Source organism: Tupaia chinensis, unplaced genomic scaffold, assembly GCF_000334495.1.
Source record: "Tupaia chinensis unplaced genomic scaffold, TupChi_1.0 Scaffold143593_1, whole genome shotgun sequence".
In the NCBI taxonomy this organism is placed as follows: Eukaryota; Metazoa; Chordata; class Mammalia; order Scandentia; family Tupaiidae; genus Tupaia; species Tupaia belangeri.
This window is the reverse complement of record NW_006203439.1, coordinates 281,140-300,659: the sequence shown is the minus strand read 5'-3', so window position 1 is coordinate 300,659 and position 19,520 is coordinate 281,140. Positions and strand designations below refer to the sequence as shown.

General features: G+C 36.3%; 1 protein-coding gene across 1 annotated transcript in view; it reads right to left on the bottom strand.

The window, feature by feature from the left end:
• Positions 1-19,520, bottom strand: part of MORC1 (MORC family CW-type zinc finger 1) — a 195,307-nt gene that overhangs the window by 86,910 nt on the left and 88,877 nt on the right. The window contains exon 15 of the mRNA XM_006164206.1: positions 2,461-2,589. Within this exon, the coding sequence (XP_006164268.1) occupies positions 2,461-2,589 (129 nt within the window). The remainder of the gene's footprint in view (positions 1-2,460; positions 2,590-19,520) is intronic.

The following is a 19,520-nucleotide window of genomic DNA, read 5'->3' as shown; positions in this document are numbered from 1 at the left end:
ACTTCTCTCTACGTCTCCTTAAACCATATTAAAAATTCTAATACCATGACTCTCCCATTTCTCTGGCCTATTACCTGTCCACCTGCATCCCCTCATGGCACAGTGCTAATTGCTCTTAGGTAATACCTGTGTGTGGTCAGCTAAGGCAGAGGCAGCTGGCCCAGTGGCTATGGACCAGAGCAGCTCCTCCTCTCATTGCCACTATGATCTGGGACAAGTTATTTAACACTTCTGTGTTTCAGTATCATCATCTGCAAAAAGATTAATAATGCTAGTACTCATCTAAAAGGGTTATTGATAGAATGACATAATAACAACAGTGATGGGGTCAGTAAATGATGTGGTGGTTAAGGTACTGGACTCCCACATGGCGGATCACAGTTTGAGACCCAGACCTGGCAGCTTTCTATCTCACTTTCCCTCTCTCTCTCTTTTTCTCTGGTCAAATTAAAAATTAATTAATTATAATAAATTAATCTTTAAAATAACAATAATAATAGCAGTGATAATAGCCAACATTGCTAGGTACTATGAAAGGATTTTTTAAAGTTTATGGAATTAAAATAAGTTTATTTTGGTGCAAAAATTTCAAAATACATACTTTTTTTCAAAATAAACATTTCCATAAACTTTTTTTTTTATATTTCCATAAACTTTTTGAAGACCCCCTTGTATACTAAGAACTTAGTAAACTTTGCACTTCTTAATTAATACTATTCTTAGAACAATGCTATAATCTAGTTTTAAGCACAACTCTCCTTTTATAAATGAGAAAACTAGGCTTAGAGAGATTAAATAATCAGCCCAATTTTATAGCTCTCAGCACTGAGGATTGAGTTCTAATGGTACCTAATACACATTAACAAGCACATAATAACAGCTGGCCACTATTATTATCATCTGGTAGGTTGTCAATACCTTCTAAATGTCTGTCATGTGTGTTCCCCTTAAGTCTCACTGCTACACCTTAATTCAGACATGTATGATTCTTCACTGGATCTTAGATTACAACAGTAGTCTCCACAGAGACCTGACTCTTCCCTTGTTTTTTTTTTTTTTCCCCTCCCTTTATTAAATCATCTACCTTGTTTTTAGACCTCCACCAAATCATCCTTCACTGAACTGTCAAAGTAACATTAATAAAGTTAAATCTGACTGGTCAGGGCCCTTCTTCAAACACTCCTAGGCAAACAAAAATGTGGGGAGGTGCTCTCTTGGCATGGTCTGTCTGAATGCTTCTGTAGAGTTTTGCACACTACACAGTACTTTTTTGTTCACTTGTCTGTCTTCTTCACTGGACTGTTTGTTGTAGAATAGAGATTGTCTTTAATCCCATAACCATTGTATAGTAACCAGAAAACACTGATAAGTGCTCAGTGATCTAATGATACTATTAACCTATTGAAAAACTCCCAAATACCTTCCTATTGCTTAAAATAAAACTTATTCTGGTATTTTAGGCCCTCTATCATGTTTACCCAATCTAGTAATTTTGTATTTATTATTTATTCATTATTCACTCATTCATTTATCAATTACTAAATTCTTATATGTATTAGACACAATGTTACATATTAAAAATAGATGGGAGCTGGCAGGTGGTGTGGTGGTTAAGGCACTGGACTCCCACACGACAACTATGGTCCAAGTCCCAGACCTGGCAATTTGCTTTCTTGCTTTCTCTCTCTCTCTTGCTCTATATCTCTTTCTCTCTCTCTCATCAAATTATAAACTAATAATAATAAGTAAAATTAAAATTAAATACTTCTTTAAAAAAAGACAAACATAGGGACCAGGAGTTAGCATAATGGCTATGTCACTGGACTCCCATGTAGTCAACCACAGTTCGAGTCCCAGACCTGGGGTCTTAAACTCATGCCAGGCACTTGTGCATACATGCCTAAGATCCCAAGAGGAGAATGGAGGAGAAGGGATTGTAGTGTGGACATCCCCCCCTGGAGTGGGGGTGATTTCTTGCTTTCTGTCTGTCTGTCTCTGTCTTTCTCATGAGCACATGGGCCCTATAGCAAAAACCTGTCAAAAAAATTTTTTAAAAGACAAACAGAAAGATGGTTGTTTCTATTATTCTATCATAAACATTTTAGCTGAAATGTACACCTGATATTAATACATTTCCACTATGCTTCATCTCTATCAAAATTTTATTTTAAAGACTGTCACAAATGCTACCTGAGTCATAAAGTCTTGATTCCATTTCCCCCTCATTTTCTATGAACCCTCAAAGAACTCTTTGCCTCTATTAAAACACTACTTATTTTTCCCCCTCGATTACAATTATTTTCATGCTTACCTTAATCTCTCTCCCAGACTGTAACTTCTCTGCAAGCAAGACCCAGATCTTACTCACTTTTGGCTCTCTCATCCCCATTTCCTAACACAATGACTTGCATATTTAGGAACTTGTTAATGTTTGATATCAGAATGTAACTCAACACTCACCACACTGGATGATGAATGGGATGGCCATGGCTTGTCTTCTTTGATACTGAATAGAATCTAAAGATTTCTCCATGTCCTTGTTACTTTGTTGTCCAAATTCATTCCAGAACAACGTTAGGTTTCTATTACCTAAAAAATAAATAAATAAATAGGGGCCAGCAGGTGGTGTGGTGGTTAAAGGCACTGAAATCCCATATGCCTGACCACAGATTGAGAACAGGACCTGGCGGCATGCCTTCTCACATTCACTCACTCTCTCTCACTCTGTCCCTCTCCAGAAAAATTAAAATAAATAAATAAATAAAGCTGGACAAAATAATTCTTTAAAATAAATAAATAAATAAAAATTAAAAATAAAAAGCAGACACAGAATAATGAAAGAAAATAAAATAAACATCATGATCAAGATGACTAGCAAAGGAAAAACTGGATATAAACATATGTATATATAACACAATCTCAACTGGGTAAAGGCAAATACATATACAGAAATAAGAGATTAAAATATTAATATTGGGAGCCAGCAGGTGACGTGGTGCTTAGTTAAGGCGCTGGATTCCTACATGGTCAACTGTGGTTTGAGTTCTGGCCCCAGTGGCTTGAGAATCACACCAGGCACATGAGTGTCCATGCCAAAATCCTTAAAGGAGACTGAAGGAAAAGGGATTGTGGCATCACCATCGCCTCCCACCCACTTCCCTGGGGGGTGATTTCTCACCTTCCCTCTCTCTGGAGCACACACACCCTCAGTAAAAAACAAAAACAAAAACACACAAACAAAAAAAAAGTTAGGAGGAAGGTCAGGTTTCTTTGGTTACATAATCTCACATGGTAGCTGATTCATACTGAAGATCCCTACAAAAGTTGGTGAGATAAGGGGATAAAATTTATTTCCCAAGAGGCCAGGAACACACATAATAATAAGGTGTTCAAACTGGGGGTCTTAGTTCCTGCTCTATCATTTAGCTTGCTATTTTAATGAATATTTTATATCCTGACCTCTACAGAGGCCACACATTTAGATGTATGCTACTGATTTTCCCAAGTAGCATTTAAGGGTATTGACAAGCTACAATTTATATATAATTAATATATATATATATATAATTTCTTTATTGGGAAAATAAAACGATTGTACGTGCCGCATTTTCTTTCACTTGAAATTGTCACGGTTAACAATGTTTATTGATAATAATATTTTATTTATTGAATTTTCTTTAAAAATTAAATATAATTTTGCTCTATGAAAAAAATCTTTAAAAAATTTGGTTATCTCTGAGTAGTGATATTATGGGTGGCATGTGTTTTCTGCTTTATACTTTCTTGCATTTTTCAAATTATACACAATGAATATATGATACCTTTATAAAAAGACAATAGCAGTTATTTTAAAAGTTATACTTTCAGTATATGTTTCATGAAATATATTGGACATTTGAAGCCATGTTCTTAAGTATTTCCAGGAAGGACTATAATAATTAAACAGTAAAGACTACTCAGAGTTTCTCTACCTGTATTTTATCTTGGGAAGTTTTTATTTCCAGTCTTTACTGTTCATGCTCCACTCTTGTCCCAAATTCTGTACTCCCTTCTTGCTTGGAAATATCTCTTATCGTGGAGGACCATTGGAGAGTCCTCTCTAAGAGACTGAGTTCTTATCCTTTGATCCAACAATTGTACTTCCAGGAATCCTTATTTGCAGACAACGTATGTGGCCATATATATTACAGCGTTGTTTGAACAGCAAAAATGGTAAATGATGAAAAAGCCTATGAGTAGACAACTGATAAATTCTATTCCCATATAATGGAATACTGAACAACCTTTAAAAAGAGGGAGGTAGAGCTAAATGCAGGGTTGTATCAAGATCTCCAAGATATAGTTTAATTTAAAAAGATAAAACATAGCACCTCTAATAAGGCTTGGATTGTATTTAAAAATGCAAAAAATTATGATGAACAGATATTTGCTTTCCTGAATAGATGCAGGAGGAAGCTTTAATAGTGGATAACTTAAGAGAAGAGAGAGCAGTTGAGAGAAAAGGGAAAACACAGTTTCCACTTTTTACTTGTCTGAACACTAAATATTATGATATATGTATATAAAGAGAGTTCAAAAAGTTTGCAGAAAGCAGAATTAAAATAAGAGGTTTCTTTGGTGTCCAAATTTTCAAAGTCCATGCCTAGTTTTTTCACAATATCCTTTTTCCCTGGTATTTTTTGAAGACTTCCTTATATAATAAATGATTTACTATTTTATTCAATGTGCTGACCACTAACCCACAAGCTAATGTGGGCATAGTGCTCCTAAATGTAGTAGATACAGAACATTTTCATCAATGTAGAAATTTCAAAAAAATGAATTCTAAAATAGAAATGTTAAAGATAATGAAATAGGGCCAGTCCTACAATAGCCTTAACATACGGCTGTGTAAACCATGCATAATGCAAATAGATGACCTTCCACTTTACTATTTCTTTACTATTTCTGTCAGACTTTAAGCTCACCGTGTAACAGACCTTAACCACCAGCAGGGGAGAGACTCAGACTTCAAAAGGCTAGCTGGGGAGGGCTGAAAGGAAACCCCACAAATTCCTCAGTCTCCTGTTTTCTCTTCAGATTCTCCTTTGGACTGTTAAGTTTTCAGTTCAGATATTCAGTTGCTTCTGCTTGCCCAGTATTTGGTCTTGGTCCACCTCATGCTCCACTTCTCTGCACATCAGATCCTGAGGTACTACTACTCTTTGTGGTCAGAGAAGATACTTTAAAAACTCCATGGTGATATTTGATGGTGAAAAAAACTAGGCTGGTCTGAAGTGTATTTCATGTTGGGTAAATTCTCTCTACAAGCTAAATGATGTATAGCGATTGAATATATATGTATAAATAATAATAATAACACGTTTTTAAAAAGAACAGGAAGGAGATAGTGAATAAAAATACAAAATAATAAGAGTTTATTTTTATTGTTGAAGCTCCTCTAGGGTAGTGATTCTTAAGCTTGTTGAGATTACACATCCTTTTGAGATATGAGTCATAATCCACAAAACGAATTTGACTTAAAGCATAAAATTTAAATGCGTTCATGGACTCCCCTGCTTACCTGTGAAATCTACTCAGGTTAAGAATCTTTCTTCTGGGACCAGCAGTTGGCATAATGGCTATGTTGCTGGACTCCCATGTAGCTGACCATGGTTCAAGGCCTTGGACCCGGTGGCTTAAACTCACACCAGGCGTGTGTGTGCATGCCTGAGATTCCAAGAGAAGAATGGAGGAGAAGGGATTGCGGTGTGGCCATACCCCCCTGGGCGGTGATTTCTTGCTTTCTGTCTCTCTGTCTCTATCTGTCTTTCTGGCAAGTGCACGCACCCTATAGCAAATACCTCTCAAAAAAAAAAAAAAAAAAAAAAGAATCTTTCTTCTGTAACTGCTTAACCAAAATGTTTGTTTAATTATTGACTATAATATCTGACTCACCAAAATACTAAGTTTTGCATTAGAAGACAAATGATATAAATAATTTAATACAGAAAAAAAAAAGCCCTCAGGTTTTTCTCTAAGATCAGAAACAAGAAAAAGATGCCTGCTCTTATTGCTTCTGTTCAACACAGTACTAGAAATTCTAGACAAAGTGATTAGGCAAGAAAAAAAAAACACAAGGCACCCAAATTGGAAAAGAAATAAAATTATCTCCACTCACAGAAGATACTACCTTATATGCAGAATCCTAAATATCACACACACACACACACACGCACACGCACCCTGTAAGAACAAATTTAGCAAAGTACCAGAACACAAAGTCAACACTCAAAAATCAGTTGTACTTCCATACATTAACAACAAACACTCTGAAAAGAGAATTAAGAAGACAATTCTATTAATAGTAGTATCAAAAAGATTAAAATACTTAGAAATTAGCTTAACCAGAAGGTAAAGGGCTTAAAAACTACAAAAATATTTCTAGAAGAAATTAAAACATATGTATAATGAAAGGTATCTTATGTCCCTGGGTTAGAAGAATTAATATTAAGATGTCAACTACCCAAAGTAATCTACAGATTGAATGCAATCCTTGTGAATATTCCCATGACATTCTTTTTCAGTAGTAAAAAAGTCCATCCTAATTTTTACATGCAATTTAAAAGGACCAAACAATCCTGAAAAGAACAAAGCTTGATAATTTAAACATCCTGATTTCAAAATCTACTAAAACTATGCTAAACTAAACAGTATGGAACTGACGTACAGACATACCGACCAATGGATGGTGAATTCAGAAATAAGCACTCACACATGTGGTCAAATTATCTTAATAACCCGATCTTATGCAAAAGGCCAAGAAGTGATATGGTCAAATTCTTTGACAGGAGTGCCAAGAACATTCAATGGAAAAAAGAAAGCCTTTTCAACAAATGATGCTAGGAAAACTAGATATCCACATGCAAAACAATGAAGCTGAGTCCTTAACACCATACACAAAAATCAACTCAAAATGGATTCACAACATAAGATTAAAAACTGTAAACCTCTTAAAATAGTTCAAAAGCTTCACAACATTGAATTTGGCATTGATTTCTTGGATAAAATACCAAAGGCATAGTCAACACAAGGAAAAAAGAAAAAACAATAAACTGACTTTATTAAAATATTTTTAAAATTGTGCATTAAAAATACTATCTACAGAATAAAAAGGCAACTCATTGAGTAGGAGAAAATATTTGGAAATCATCTAACTGATAAAGGATTATATCCAGAATTTGTAGAGATGTCTAAAAAACTCAACAACAAAACAACCCAAATCAAAAAAAGAACAAAAGACTTGAGAGACTTCTCCAAAGAAGATATAAAAATGGCCAAAAAGCACATGAAAAGATGCTCAATATCACTGATCATTAAGGATAGTACTTCACATTAGGACTGCTACTGCCAAACAAAACAAAAACTCAGAAAACCACTAAGTGTTGGTGAGTATGTGGAGAATTGGGAATTGAAATTCCCGTGTCTGTTGATGGGAATGTAAAATGGTGCTCTGGAAAAATAAAATGGCCGTCCCTCAAAACATTAAAAATAGAATTACTACATGATCCAGTAATCCATTTCTGGGTATACACTCAAAAGAATTGAAAGCAGGATCTCAATTTATAAAAGGTATCATATTTGAGTGGACATAGGTATATGAAAAAAAGTTCAATAAGATTAATCAGGAAAATTTATATTAATCACAATGAAATATCACTTCATAACTGTTAGAATGTCTATTGTCAAAAAGGCAAAATACAGCAAGTATTAGCAAATATACAGAGAAAAAGGAACCCTTACTACATTGTTTGTTGGAATTTAAGTTAGCATTGCCATTATGGAAAAGGTATGGAAATCCCTCATAAAATTAAAAATAGAACTACCAGATGATCCAGCAGTCCTATTTCTGGTTATATATTCAAGGGAAATAAAATCAGTATCTCAAAGAGACACCTGCACACAAATCCCCATTGTATAATTATTCTCAGAAGCTAAGATAGAGAATCAAGCATGTCGATATGAAAGTGCAGTATACATACACAATGAAATATTATTAAGCCTTTTTAAAAAAGAAGAAAAACCTGTTATTTGAAAAAGCATGGAGTAACCTGGGAGACATGATGTTAAGTGAAATAAGTCAGACACAAAAAGATGAATACCAGGGCCAGCTGGTGGTGATGGTGGTGAAGGCAGTTGAATCCCAGAGAGTCAACTGGACAGTTCAAGTTCCAGGCCCAGCAGCTTGAAAAACATACAGGATGCATGTTTGTCCATGCCCCAAATCTCAAGAGAATGGAGAATGGCCAGACCCCATGGGAGGTACTTTTCCACTTTCCCTCTCTCTGTCTGTCTTCAGTGAGCACATGCACACTATAGAAAAAAAAAAAAAATTAGGGACTGGCAGGTAGCAAAGTGGTTAAAGTTTCGAACTCCCACATCGTTGACTGCAGTTCAAATCCTGGATCTGGTGGCTTGCTTTCTCACCCTCCTTCTCTCTTTCTCTCTCTCTCTGACTCTGGTCAAACAACAACAATAATAACAATAAATAAACAAAATTAAATAATTTTGTTTCTTAAAAAATTAAGAAATTTTTAAAATAAAAAATACTGCAGATCTTGCATATATGTGAAATACAGAAAGTCAAACTCATAGAAGTAGAGAGTAAATGATGGTTACCAGAGACTGGAGCTGGGAGTTTGTAGATATGATGGTCAAAGCATACAAAAATTTCAGTTAGATAGTAGGAACGGGTTCAAGAGATCTCCTGTGTATCATGTTGACTATAGGTAACAACATTATATTATATACTTGAAAATTGTTTTAAAAAGTGGATCTTGAAGGGATACTCATGCACCCATGTTCACAGCAGTATTAATCACAATAGCTAAGAAGTGGCAGCAACCCGAGTGTCTATCAGCAGATGAATGGGTAAGTGAAATGTGGCATATACAATGAAACATTATTTAGCCTTAAAATGGGAGAAAATTCTAACATGTTACAACAGCAATGACTCTCAAGGACATTACACTAAGTGAAATAAGCCAACCACAAAAAGACAAATACCATATAATTCCACTTACCTAAGTAGCTAGAAAAGCCAAAGTCACAGAGACAGAAAGTAGAATGATGGCTGCCAGGGACAGGGGAAGGGAAGGATGGGAGGTTACTACTTCATGAGTATAGAGTTTCAGTTTTGCAAATGAAACTTCTGCAGATGGGTGGCGGTGACTGTTATAAATGTACTTAATACCTTGAACTGTACAGTTAAAAATGGTTAAGATGGTAATTTTTTTTTTTTTTTGGAGAGGTTTTTCACTATAGGGTGCGTGCGCTCGCCAGACAGAGAGAGAGACAGAGAGACAAAAAGCGAGAAATCACCCCTTAGGGGGGATGGCCATGCCGCAATCCCTTCTCCTCCACTCTCCTCTTGGGATCCTGGGCACGCACGCACATGTGCCCGGCGTGAGTTTTTAAGCCACGGGGTCCGGGACACGAACTGCAGTCTTCTACGTGGGAGCCCAGCGACAAGCCATTACGCTAGCTGCTGGTCCCAAGATGGTAAATTTTATACTATGTGTGTTTTACCACAATAATAAAAAAATAAAAAATACGGGAAGAAAACCACTACGTAGCTCTGCAGAGTTTGGTGGCTGCTGTACTGTATTCACCTTCTCTCTAAATGTTACTTCCCCATGAAGACCACATCTTCCCAAAGGAGGGACTGCACTTTGTAATTTCACATGTCCTAAACATGGAGTTTCATATCCTGCAACTAATTAACCTACAAAAATGTCGCTGCTGCTATTCCTGACAACATACCTCATTAACATGTCGTCTGGGATAAAGTGGGAGTGAAATCATGTCACTTCCAGAAAACATTAACTACAACAGTTAATATAAAACAGCTAACTTCTAAGATAAGTATCAACTGTGGTTCCCAACACAAACATTTTAAGAGTGGTAAAACTACTCTGTTGTTAAAAATATAAGCACATATTTCTCACAGGTAGAACAATCCTCTTCCCTCATTGCTCTCTAATCACAACACTCTTAAATACTTACACATTATAGTTCGATTCACTTTATGCCTATTTTCCTCTTTGGATAGTGTAATCCTTAAAGACAGTGGCTATCTGTAGGATTTTTATAGTGGGTGATACATGAGGCTTTACTTTTATATATTGGACTAAATAATACTGAAGAATTACTGCCAACTAAAAGGAGAAATGGAAAGTTCCCTAGGTCCAACATCTAAAGATGGGGGCAAACAGAAGACATTATAATATACAAGGCAGATATCAAGACACAAGAATTAAGCAAAATGTTTTGTGTAGGTTTGAATACAGGGTCTTGCTATATCGGGATCCTCTTGCCTCTTCCCCCTGTATTGGGTCTACAGGTACGTCCCACCACACCTGGCTTTTAGAATGGGCTGGGAATGAGAAATAGCGATTGACTGTTTTAAAAAAATAATTAGAATAATAATAATGATTGCGGAAAACATAGAAAAGATATTGAATGTTGAAGCGGGGAGATGAATGTCTCTCTATTGACTGACATGCATGGCATTCCCTTTTGAAAAAGCAATGCAATACACTGTAAAGTTATATGTAACCAATGTAATATAAAGAAGATTATTATGATAATAAAAAATAAATTAAATAAAATAAAAAAAACATTATCCCCATTATGTCGGTATTAAGAAGTGGGATCTTTAAAAGGTGATTAGGCAGCAAAAGCTCCAACCTCATGAGTAGATTAATGCCATTATCCCTACGGCTAGTTATCACTGGAGTAGGTCCCTCATAAAAAGGATGTTTGACTGATTTTTCTGTCTTATGTGCTCATCTCTGTCTTCTGTCCTTCTGCAATGAGATAAGACCCTCACCAGATGCTAGTGCCATGCTCTTGAACTTCTCATTCTCTGGGAAAGTGGGCTAAATAAACTTCTATTGTTCTCAAAAAAAAAAAAAAAAAGAATGGGCTGGGAATCAAATCCAGACTCCCAGGTGGCCTTGGCTTGCTAAGTAGCAGTGTCAACCAGCACCTTCTACCACTGTTGGGCCTGTTTTTTGTGTGTTTTTTGTTTTGTTTTGGTTTTGGTTTTTTGGGTTGTTTTTGTTTTTGTTTTTGTTTTTTTGTTTTTTTGATAGGTAGAGGGAGTTCAGAAATAGTTGTTGCTGACCACCAATAAAACCACAACTCTTTTTCTTAGGAAAAATAACTCAACCTACACAACTTGCATTTGTCCTGTGGTATTATTAAAACACCACCATGGAGTGGACCCTGAAGACTATGTAAATCATGCAGCAAGCTGATAAAAGGCCGGAGGATGTTATTAAGAGGAAACACATTATATCAATTTCTTTTTTCTTTGTGATAGTCAGTCTACAGAGATTCATATAGCTACCTTGATTTTCATTTTCTTCAAAAATCCATGTATCCCAAAATGATAATGATGACCAAGATTGGAAAATACATATCTACTGACATTTCCAAACTATATCATGGAGTTACAGACTGACAGTTTGCAATTATAAAAATTCTTATCTACCCTAGTTTGAAAAGAAATAATAAAATTTGTAACAGTAGTAATTCATTGTTTAAGTGTGGCCTTCACTAATAAAGTGATATATAATTATGAATTTTTAAAATGTTTATTTCCTTTGAGAGAGAATGAGAGAGAGAGAGAGACAGAGGCAGTCACCCTTGACGGGGTCTTCATGCAGTGATCCTCCCCCAGCTCTGGAACTAGCCAGGATTACAGGCACTTGGTGTGTCCAGGTAGAGGAGAGGTGTGAACCCAGAGCCTTCCCACATAGCCTCCAGCATGGTAGCAGTGCTCATACTGTTTGTACTACTATGGCCACGACTGTAGATATTTTTAATGTGTGATTTTAATAACTGATGTCTGTGTTAGTGTGACTTGATGAAGATTGTTTAATTGATCATTAACCCAGACATAAATTAAGAGCAGAGTAAAATGTCAAAACTTAAGAGATACACTTAAAATATACTTAAAAGTATTTCCATCCATCTAAAATACACTTAAAATATTTCCATTCACCTATGAAAACAACTATGTGTAACCTAAATTTTATTAAGCCCCAAATTATGTTATTTAAACATCTTTAAGATGAGCTGATTTTAAAATTCAGCTTACTATTATAAAGAGTAAATGACTGAAAACATACTTCTTAATATTCAGTATTATAAAAGAGCACCCGTCCTGAGACTTTTGTTTGAGGAATCAACAAGCTGGTTAAATTAATGGGATAATCTGGGATTAATGCACATGGAATTAAAGTCTCAATTTCTAGAACAAGGGTCTGAAAAAAACTGTGAAAGGTTAATTTACAGCTAGGTATGTATGGAATACTTTTTTCAACAGATTCTTAATGCTTAAATTATTCTGGTTAATTTTCCAGGAGCCTATTAAAACCAGGAAAAAAATAATAAAAATTATTACAACAGCTTAATAAAAATTTGTCAAAACCAGTTAACAAAAAGAGCAGTCAACACATATTTTACACTAATATATAGAAATGCAACACCCTCCTAGATGTCAGTTTTGTATCTGTTGACAGATCTACACGATATTCAGAAAATCATTGAGCAAAGGAAAGAAGTAATCAAATTCTATCATAAATTACCCAAGCAAAGCTTTGATAGTATCCATCAAAATAAGAAAGCCTAATGGGACAAGATGGTGGTGCAGCCATAAAACATGGTATTCTGCAAGGCACTCCTTCATGAGAGGGTTCCCAGTTCAAGTTCAAAGACCTCCCTGAGTACACTGAGAACAAATTTTCCTGTTATCCAGAGCTCACTGAAGGCTGAAGGTAGGGTGCAGTGTCAATGCCTTGTTGGGATTTCTATCTTTCTGTCTGAATCACTTACGGAAGACATATATAAATAAATTTTTTAAAAAAAGAAAACCTAAAATATTTATAAACTCAAAGCACCAAGAAAAATCATTAAATAGTGAAGGCACTTAAATCAGATCCTGTCTTCAGGTAGTTTTGCATCCAAACAGTTGTCTACATTCTATTTTCAAAGATTTCTGGAGACAGAAATTAAAATCCATTCTCAGGAGACTGTTAAATCATATCTTCTGCACAGCTAAAGACTGTCCCATTTGCCATTACCCCTCTCATTTCTAGCTAGTGGAATAGCATGACATCAGACCCTTCTTAATTGGACCCAGGGCGTGATCATCTATATTCTTAATGAAAGCTCTGGATCAGAGATGGGAAACTGGCTTCAATTAATAGTGCCAGTTCCAGTCAGTTGCTAGCAATGCCTGGTATACTCTTTAGTGGACCACAACGCCAATCACCACTTATTAGGAAGCATGAGGTCAAAGAACCTCTTCAAAATTGAGGCCTAGTTGCTATTCCTGTTTGTTATTCACTTCCCAAAGTAGACCATTTGAAATGAAGGAAAGCAAGAGAAGATGTCTTCAGTGGTGGTGAAGCTGCTATGGTCCTTTTCACCCAATCTTTCTCTGGTCTCCTGGATGTGGTAGAAAGAGGTTGGACCAGTCCCACGTTATAAGCAGTAGCAGATAGCATCAGAATGCTTCCTCATCCTTTTTTACTATAAGCACAGTAGGCTTCACAGAAAAACTCTCATCAAGTTTACAGAATATAGGATTTCACTGTAAGCATCCACTTGATCATCTCATCATTTTCACTAGCTCCATTTAAATACTCACTTTCTTAATATGAGGATCTCTGTAACCTATTATCTGTTGATGAGGATGTGTATGGTAGTCTCAAATGGGCTGGACTGAGATGTCTATCATGCTGGGTAAAGTCTCTTCACAATCTAAATGATGTTTGGCAATTTAATATATGAATAATAATTAAATCTGTATATAATCATTTTTAAAATATCTGAACTACCACCCCACTCTAAGAAAATATAAATAATATGTGAATTCAATAATTTTTAATAATTACTTTTGAGTAATTTTATATTTTACTACCCATAACTACACCTATCCACATTTGAAAATCTCTAGCATATACACATTTCAGACTACTATTGGTAGACTTAGATATTCAAAGGGCCAGGAAGTGGCATGGTGGTTAAGGTGCTGGGCTCGCACATGGTCAACCATGGCTTGAGTTCCAGCCCAGAAGTTTGAAAATCATGCTTGGCACATGTGCATGCATACCCAAAAATCCCAGAAGGGGAAAGGAGAAGAAGGGGTTGCAACATGGCTATCTCTCTTGTGGGTGATTTCTCATTTTCCCTTTCACTATCTCTCTAGTGAACACACACGCCCTATGGTGCGTGAAAAAAGAAATTCAAAGAGGCCCTAACACAGCATTCTGAGGTCCCCTGGGGCATCTTGGCTCCCAGTTTAAAACCACATCATTCTTGCTATAAAAGATAAAAGGGAGAGGCTAGATGCTTAATCATCACAAACCTTCAAAAACAACAAAGAATGGCTGGTAGTGACACAGAAGTAACAAGCAGTACCGTGAAGCTGATCCACATGGAAAGGTTCCAGGTTCATGTCTAGAGACCTCCATGAGTATGTTGGGGACGCGTGTGACTATGATCTGGGGGTGGATGAAGCTGAGAGTGGATCACAGCATCAAGACTTTGCTGGGGATGCTGTCTCTCTATTTCTCATGGGAGAAATAAACTAACTTAATTTGTTTAAGGTTTTTGTCACAGGGCATGTGTGCTTACCAGAGAGAGGGAAATAAGAAATCATCCTTCAGAGGAAATGGTTATGCTACAATCCCTTCTCCTCCATTCTCCTCTCAGGATTTTGAGTGTGCATACACATGTGTCCAAAGTGATTTCAAACTACTGGGTCTGGTACTCAAAGTTTGGTCAGCCATGTAGGAATCCTGCACGTTAACAACTATACCATTTTTTACAAAATAACACTGAGTAAAATTGTTTATTCTGGTTCTTTTCTCAGGAAGAAATAACTTTTAACCTTTATTCTTTTAGGTTATACTTTTACTTAGTCATTGTCATTGTTTTTCTTTGGATATATTTCAGTTTCTCTAATTCTCTCTGAAATGTGGAAGTCAAAATGAGACAAAATAACCCATCTTTATTATTCATAAAGATTCAAAAAGAATTCTGTGTTATCATGGGCATTAGTCTAGTCAGCTATGTTTGTCTCCCAAGTAACTTAGATTAAGACAGATTATCTATCAGACTCTCCTTACATTATTCAGGTATGTATGAAGCCTACTGACTGACTTCATGTTCTTAAAAGCCTAGCAATATATAGTTTACTTTTTTTATTAATATAATTTATGTTTAATTCTAATTGCATTGTTTTATTTTTTCATGAACTAGAGGAATTAAAATTTTTGTCTAGAGACTAACAGGTGGTGTGGTTGTTAAAGCACTGGATTCCACAGTCAATTCTGTGGTTAAAAGCCAAGACCTGGAGGCTTGAAAGAAATACCAGGCATGTATGCATGCATGCCCAAAATCTCAAGAGGAAAATGGGGAATGGACTGCAGTGTAGCCACCCTCTCGGTAAATGTTTTCTCTTTCCCTGTCTGTTTCTCTCCAGACACTGCATTCACTCTAAGACAAAAATCTAAAAAACAAAACAAAACAAAACAAAAAATCAGTTTAATAAATGTTATTGTGTACATTTAAGGTATACATGTTATGAGATACATATAGATAATAAAAAGGTTACCTTGGTGAAGCAAATTAAAAGCTATCATCTCACTTTTATTATTACCCATTGCTTTATTGTTACTCATTTATTTTTGTTGTTGTTGCTTTTCTTTTGTGGCAAGAGCAGCTATAATCTCATTTAGCTTGAATCCCATATACTATTCAAGTCCTCATATTGTACATTAGATCTCTGATTGCACTGATAATTTCAGTCATTAAATATAACTTTCTATTGTTTACTGAAGTACATACATATAAGTAGGCTGATGAAGAGAGTTCTGGGGTCCTGCTGCAGGTATAGCAAGGAAAAAATCCAACCATAAGAATCATGGCAGCACACCAGTAAAATGTTATGCTCTTCAAGACAGACCCACGTGGTAAGGTTCTAGGTTTGTTTCTGGAGACTGCCCCGCATGCAGCTAGCGCACACACACACCTATGATGCGGATTGGCTGAGGCTGCTGGGGAAATGTGGCATCAAGAACGATCCTGTGAGGGCTACTGCATCTCTTCAGTATCTATCTTGCTCATAAAATAAACTTCAACCAATCTCAGAATCAAATTGTATTGAGTTTGGGACAAAACAAGGGTGCTATACATGATAGTATTTATTTGTAGTGCAGGTGAGATGCTCTGAGATATTTCAGCAAGGAACTCCATTGTAGATGTAAAAGATGTTATTATCATGATAATACAAGTGCAGTCAGAAAGAAAAGGAAGCATAAGTGCTGTCAGTGATGATAATCCCAATTACCAACTGAAAGCAACATGAATAGATAAAACCTAAGAATGTGATTTTTTTTCCCCCAACAGAAGTCAATCTGATGAACTCCTGAACTATCTGTTATTTGTTGGGAGGTTACAGCAAGAAACGATTTTAAACAGAGTACACATGATGCCGTATAAATCAATTAGGTAAAATGTCTATACCATATTTTAATATTTAATTGTGTCTCTAATTCTTTTCATATCAAGCTTTTCTCCAATATAATTTTTCAGCAGAATAGAGTTCTGTCGTTTCCATCAAATGGTAAAACCAAACAGTAAATGAAAGGAAGTTTTTCATTATAGAAGTATCAAAGTTAATTAAGGAAGAAATAAAACATAATTAGAATATAATTTTTGGAACTTCTAAGGAATTTGAGAATTGGCTAACTATTAATGTTATTAAGAGAGACAATCAGAAAATAGATGCCTCTTGACAAAAAAAGCAGCTTGACAAAAAATCTACATCTCAACCTGACCATGCTGCTAGTCTATTACATTCTACCAGTCCACATAAAAATAAACAGATAGGAAGAACCTACACCCAATAATGTAGTGGGCAAAATCTAGATCATGTGAAAAGTACCACACAACTAACCCAGTATTTTCTACAAATGAACTGCAAGGGGGAAAAAAAGGAGTGGGCTGGGCTATGAATTATACTGTAAGAGAAGATACAACTGAACCTTTAACAGCCCCATGCCATCAAAAACCTATATGTAACTTTTGACACACCCAGAACTTAACTGTCAACAGCATACTCTGGTCAGGGCCAGAGCAGAGAGGAAAACCAGTGAACTTGCTCAGCCCCTCCTTTCACCACCTTCCCTCCCACAGCAGCACAGCTTGGAATCACCACCCAAGCCATAGGAGCAACAATTGAAGAGCCAATTCAAAGTCTGCTGTTAGGGCCATACCTTGACACCAGGGCCACAACAGACTTAGAGGTACCTTTTCCCACCCTTCACGCTAAACAGGTACCAGTCATCCCCCAGAGACAGATGAACAGATCTTTATCCCACTTTTCAAGTCCACTTTGGCAATGTCTTGACAGCTACGGAAGATGACAAAAATCACACCCAACCTGAAAGAAGTGATAGTTGAATATCACTTTGGGCAACAGTAACCGCAACAGAGCTTCCAGGAACACAGAGACTCAGGAGTCCTGCCCACCTAAGATCACAGACAGAAGTGTAGTCAGTTAAGATTATGCACCTCTGGGACCTGACAAAAGTCTGCAGAATCCATCCCTAAAGCTCAAGAGAGGGGCAACGAGGAATACAGCACAGAGGAACCCTCCACCTTTATACCACTACTGGCTTACTAAGGAGCCATCTTGGTCTGAGAGAGAGAGTTATTGGAGAATCAAGACCACAGTTTGAGATGGATACTGAACTTAGTTATTATTTCTTCACTGTTAGGGAAAATCTCTAGTTTTAAAAAAAGTGATAAATTTAATGTTAGGCAAAAAAAAAAAAAGGGAAAAAAAATCTGTGTATAAATGAACCTATGCATTTCAAACTCGTGTTCAAGGGCCACCTAAAATTAGAACTCTGAATAACGAACTGGGTATTTTATATTAAAGAAGTATTAACTTTCAGATGTTCTTATTTTAGTTTTTAGAGTACTTACCTTAAGAAATGCAAATGGCTATAATTATATGGTGACCAGAAGTGTTTTCATAATCTATGTGTGGGGGAATAGGCAGGAGTGTGGATGAAACCAGCTCACCCAAGAGTTCAGAAATGTTGAGGCTGGGATTTCATTACACTATTCTCTTCAACTCTACTTCTGAAATTTCCCACATGTACTTGTTTGCTAGGGCTGCCATAACAAAACCATAGACTAGGTGGTTTAAACACTGTGTGTTTATTTTCTCAGTATTTTGGGGGCCAGAAGTCCAAGATCAAGATATTGACAGGTTTGGTGTCTTCTGTGGTTTCTCTACTTCTCTTTACAAATGGCTACCTTCTTGCTATATCCTCACATCATCATTTCTTTGTGTGCACCCACCCTTGGTATGTCTTTGTGTGTCCAAATTCTCTTTTCTTAAAAGGACAACAGCTGCTTTTAGGGCATCCTAATGACTCCATTTTAATGTCGCTCTTTAAAGGCTATCATTAAATACAGCACATTCTGAGGTACTAAGAGGTAGGGCTTCAATTTTGAGAGGGTCAAAATTCAGCCCATAACCTCACTCTAAAAAACTTAGACAAAAACCCAAAATACAATATCTTTTTTTTTTTTTTTGAGAGGTTTTCGCTATAGGGAGCGTGTGCTCACCAGACAGACAGAGAGAGACATAGAGACAGAAAGCGAGAAATCACCCCCCACAGGGGATGGTCACACCGCAATCCCCTCTCCTCCATTCTCCTCTCGGGATCTTGGGCATGCACACACACACGCCCGGTGTGAGTTTTAAGCCACTGGGTCTGGGACACGAACCGCGGTCAACTACGTGGGAGTCCAGCGACATAGCCATTACACTAACTGCTGGTTCCCCCAAAATACAGTATCTAAAGTACAATATTTAAGAATAAAAATTCATAAGGCCTATAACTTCAGAAACTGAATGTAAGAGATCAGAATTATTTCTCAGCCTACATCTTCAAATAACCTTGTTTGATATAGTCACCTTTTCATATTCATATAGGTCTCACTCACTATACATACCCAGCAGAGATGTGTTTCATTTTTCTTAGAGTGCCTTTCTGCCTTCTTAAAGACTAAAATGTATTATAAAAAATTTTAAATTTTGTTGTGAGCAGCTAGCTACAGCCACATTTTTTTTTGAAGGAAATATTCATCTGACAAATACTATTACTCACTGTCAAAATTATGCACAAACTGGGAAATCGGTATGATTTAGGTAAAAGCCTAATTAGGAAAACTTGGATTTGGGTAACAGTCTTCCCCTGGTTTCCCATACATCCACAGTGGAGCAATCACCAGTAGAAAGCCACAATCTTTCTGTCTTAATGCAACAGGATCTACATGAAATCATAGTTAAAATACTAGCCAGAATTTACATAAATATGGAAAAATGACATATCAGTAAGAAGTCGGTATCAGATTCAAAAAAACATCCAGACAACCTAAGCCAA